General features: G+C 35.4%; 1 protein-coding gene across 1 annotated transcript in view; it reads right to left on the reverse strand.

The window, feature by feature from the left end:
• cltcl1 (clathrin, heavy chain-like 1) overlaps positions 1-4,971 on the reverse strand; it is a 44,937-nt gene extending 39,966 nt beyond the window's left edge. Inside the window, exon 1 of the mRNA XM_016463785.1 lies at positions 4,650-4,971. Coding sequence (XP_016319271.1) covers positions 4,650-4,691 — 42 coding nt within the window. The 5' untranslated portion in view covers positions 4,692-4,971. The remainder of the gene's footprint in view (positions 1-4,649) is intronic.

Genomic DNA, 4,971 nt, shown 5'->3' on the forward strand with positions numbered 1-4,971 from the left:
ACAATACTACAGCAAGAATAAAAGTTACGCCTTCTTTCTTTGCGTGAACATTTGGGCGGCGTTATGCAAATCTTCCCACATAGTGATGTAGACATGTGGGGGCGTGTTAGAACGAGCCGTTTTAGGAGGGCGTGGACCAGTCTAAACTTTTATAAAGAATGTCTCTTTGGATTTGAGACTTTAGTCTTTGCAACTTTACAGATCTTCTTTATGCAGCAAGAGCTTGTAACACTCCAAAGAGAAAGGAACAATTGAAATCGCATCATATGACCCCTTTAAAGAAACATTTTTGTTAATTGGAATAATGTTAATAAAACAAATATTCAAGGGCATAGGTTTGATTTTGGCATTGGTGGGGAGTCTGGGGACATAACGGCAGACTACAGACATTTCATTGTTTGATCAAAATTATTGCTAGGGACAGTTTAGTAGTCTGGATATCTACTAAATTCTCATAACAAGCGACGTCTGACTCACCTTAAATATGAAGAGGTCAAGCAACAGATTAATGAGGTCATCCAAATTTCACAAAAAGCTTATGGATGTAATTATAATATAAGTCAGACACTGAAGTGAGTTTTTAATGTTCATCTCATTTTGTAAGTGACGTTTCTTTCTGTTATAAAGATGTTTTCTTTGGATTGTTTGACTACTCGAAAGAGAATATAGGAAAATATAAACATATATAATATATGTTTCCTGCTAGCTACATTTCACAAACAAAAATCTGGCAGTAACTCTCTCTTTTTTTTATTCAAAGTTTATCTAGACAAGTACATGGATACTATCTAAGTTCTGTTAATCCTAAATCAGTGAAAACTGTATCTCTATGTGTCCTCTTAAGGTGAAAAAACATGGTTACTATAGTTTAAACATGGTATTTGTAGTAAAACTGTGGTAAAACCCTACTAAATTCTACGCCCTTGTAAATATTACATGGAAAACTTAAACTTATTGCTTTGGCAACTAACTGAACTAAGTTGAAGTTGAAGTTCTAAAACTACTAAAAACTGAAATAAATATAAATTAAAGCGAAATATAAATATTTAAAAAATATATTAATAAAATGACAAATGCACTTAAAAAAAATGTAAACGAAAATGAAAACTGAAAATATAAAAATTGGGTTCAAGGTAATTCAAAACATTATTAAATCCTATAATTAGTATATAAATAAATCATTGAGATAATAATATCGTCTTTTTATAAATATTTTATAAATATAAACATTTATTTTTTCATATTTACAATTTTCAAATGAATTTTAAAGTTTTAGTCATTTTGTTGTGGGTTTTTTCATGTTTATAAGTTTTTAGTAGTATTGGTAGATCAATGAAAAGGATTAAATTTTTCCTTACCAAAAAGCTGAAATAAAATAAGATTTTTTTACTTTTATCGCAGTTGCTTATGTTTGTTTTATTTCGAGTAACTCTAACCCTGTTGTGTGTGCGATAATCATTGCTAGAAGGGTTAAATATTAGCAGACACTGTTACAACAACAATATTTTTTCATCTAAAATCAACTGATATTAAAGACAGGAAAGACTATTTCATTCATATTCCGCTCAAAACACAATCATGCAAGCAATGAGTTCAACTAAAGATATTTATATTTTAATTTTGAGTGTGTGTGTAATAAAACTAGTCCTCTGTGTCAGTTTACGCTGTTGATAAACATGTTTCCTCCTCCTGCTCGTAACTTCATTAGCCAAATCTCTATTGGGTTACAGCTTTACATCAGCAGCCAATCAGAGGACAGAGAAAAATGACACGGCAAAAATGACCCCATAAGCATGAGCAGAACAAGATATAGTATTTGACATGATTAAAAAAAAAAAAAGAAAGGAATTTAAATAATAAAAATAAATAAAAAATAGTCACTGAAATAATCAAAAATAAACTTAATAAAAATAAAAAAAACAAGTCATTCAAATAATAAAAGTTTAAAAATAGTCATTTAAATAATAAAAATATATATTTAAAAAAAATTAATTTGAATAATGAAACCAAGTAGTAATTTAAATAAAGAGCATTTATGTCAAATCTGGTGTTACAGATTAAATCATATGCTTTTAAGATCTATAAGAAGTTAAAGACTAGTGAAGCTGGATATTTATATCTGTGTGTTTGTTCCTTTTCCAGTTCAACATATTTATAAGACATGAGCAGAATGAACTGTGTCTATTTATAAAAGCGCACACACACACACACACACACACACAGAGTTCCATTCAGGATCAAACTGTATCAATATAATCCAGCTCTGAGTGAACTCAAACTCAAACACACGTTCAAGACATAAAGCCAAGCTGCTAAAGACCCAAAGTCCTGCCGGCTGCAGATTCTTGGCATTCTTTAACTGAACTGCACTGGCTGAGCGTCCGACACCGGAATAACACGAGAGAGAGAGAGAGAGAGAGAGAGAGAGAGAACATGGAGGGACAGTATCTCAAGAGACACGCTATGAAATTCCACATTTTACAACAAAATTTCATCTCAAATCCCAGTGAAGCAGCCATACATCTAAATGAGACCACAGCATCTGGTTTCAATCAGCTGCAGAGTGAATTCCAGAAGCGTTCTGTGAACGACAAAGAAAACACGGCCTGTGGAAAGGTGAGGCTGGGACAGTCTGAGAAACGCTCGCACGTCTCTGTCATGGAGAATATTTTCAAAGGCGTGTAGAATGAAACTTCATTAGCGTTTGGCACTGAGGCCCTCATCTCCAAAATAACACTGTCCCATTGTTTCCAATGGATCCACAGAACACACACTTCAATGCAGGAGAGCAACTCTAATGCAGAAGAAAAGAGTGAAGAAGAGTCCCGAATCTTATCACACTCAAGCAGAAAACTAAAGGAATAGTTCATCCAAAAATGAAAATATACTGAAAATGTGTTCACCCTCAGGTCATCCAAGATTAGGATGAGTTTGTTTCTTCATCAGATTTGGAGAAATGTAGCATTCAGTCACTTGTTCAGCAATGGATGCTCTGCAGTGAATGGGTGCCGTCAGATTGAGAGTCCAAACAGCTGATAAAAACATCACAGTAATCCACACCACTCCAGTCTTAAACGTCTTGTGAAGCCTAAAGCTGCATCTTTGTAAGAAACAAATTCATCATTAAGGTGTTTTTAACTTCAAACTGTTGCTTCTGGCCAAAATATGAGTCTATAATCCATAATAACGCTTCCTCAGTGATCTACCCACAATTAAAATTTGAAGTTAAAAACATCTTAATGATGGATTTGTTTCAGCTTTCGTCTTCTCCAGATGTTAACTGCTGGACTGGAGTGGTGTGGATTATTGTGATGTTTTTATCAGCTGTTTGGACTCTCATTCTGACGGCACCCATTCATTGCAGAGCATCCATTGCTGAGACACTGATGCAATGCTACATTTCTCCAAATCTGATGAAGAAACAAACTCATCTAGATCTTGGATGACCTGAGGGTGAGGACATTAAGCAAATATTCATTTTTGGGTGAACTATTCCTTTAAAGACTGCAGACGGTGCTATCTGAAGTGTGTTTTTAAGCCACACATGACAGCACTGTGCTGAACAGGAATACCGCATGTCTGGAGTTACTGACGGTGCATTTCCAACCCACAATTACAGACACAAGCTCATCTGACTAATGCAGTATAGAGAGAAAAGAGACAATATTGTCAATACATCAGCCTTAAAAAACAAAATCAACTGGTTCCAATAACAACTTACAAAAGAGCTTCAAAGCACTTAAACATACATTCAGAAGCTGCGAGATGTAACAAACAACTTTAAATGTGCAATTTAGAGGCCTTGTTTACATAAATTAAGGCTATAATACAGCATTTCACTGCACATACACTACTGTACCTGCACAACGCATTATGAAGAGTCATTCAAATATTATTAACGGTTTCATCATCTCTAAAATTCGCTGCAGTAAATATGCTTTTTTCACTACAGTAAGTATTTTTTGCATTCCATGCAACTACTGTGCAATTTATCATACAATACATGTCGCAATGTGTCAATTTCCACCATGCTGGGTAATTGAAATACAATTTCAAGAACTGTACTTCATCTAAAACTAGTTCTAATTTGTGTATAATGATCATTCAAGCCGTTTTCAGAGCTTATATTACTGTACATGGAATATTGTTATATGTAGCAATACTTAACATAATACTATATGTAAAAATACTTAATATTATAACCATTTTTATATGTAATAATACTTAAAAACACTGCAGGACAAATCAAAGTGGACTAGTTGTAACCTAAAATATTGATATTGAATAACAATGTTATTAAAAACCAGCATTATTTGAAATGTTGGGCAAGTGCAACTGTGTAACACACACACAAAAAATAAACATTCCATGATACAGTAACTGTAATAATTTAAATGTCATGCAACTATGTAACAATTTCTGACACGTCATGGAACGTTGTTACTATGTAAGCTAACAATCCCTTTACCGTCATTCTTTTAAATGCCAGGCAACTGTGTAACATGTAACGCAACTCTATATTCTCTAATGTCACATATGTATCAACTATGTGACTCGTGCACCAGGCCGCTGTTACACAGTTGCGTGTTTACGGTTTAACGGCGTCGGGCGGAAAGCCACTAACGCTGCGTGAGTCCGTGCGGTTTTACCTGCAGCTGCTCCTGGAAGCGGATCGGTAAAATCTGCGCCATTCTCACGGAGAGGAGAGGAGGAAGATGAGGAGGAGGGGGCGCAGATGAAGAGTTGTTGTGTGTGTCCCGTTAGACGCGGTTATTCCGTGAATGCTCGTGAATCTCTGTGTCTCGGACTTCTTCTTCTCTGAGCGCAGCGGGACTCCTCCGCGTGAGAAAGTAGATCCGCGCGCACTGATACGAGCCGCCTGTCCTGCGGCGCAGATGCTGTAAACACACTCTCACACACAGGAGCTCAGTGGGGTATGAAGCAGGGAAATGCGTGAGTTTGCGGGTGAAG

This window comes from Sinocyclocheilus anshuiensis, unplaced genomic scaffold (assembly GCF_001515605.1).
Source record: "Sinocyclocheilus anshuiensis isolate Anshui unplaced genomic scaffold, SAMN03320099.WGS_v1.1 scaffold332, whole genome shotgun sequence".
In the NCBI taxonomy this organism is placed as follows: domain Eukaryota; kingdom Metazoa; phylum Chordata; class Actinopteri; order Cypriniformes; family Cyprinidae; genus Sinocyclocheilus; species Sinocyclocheilus anshuiensis.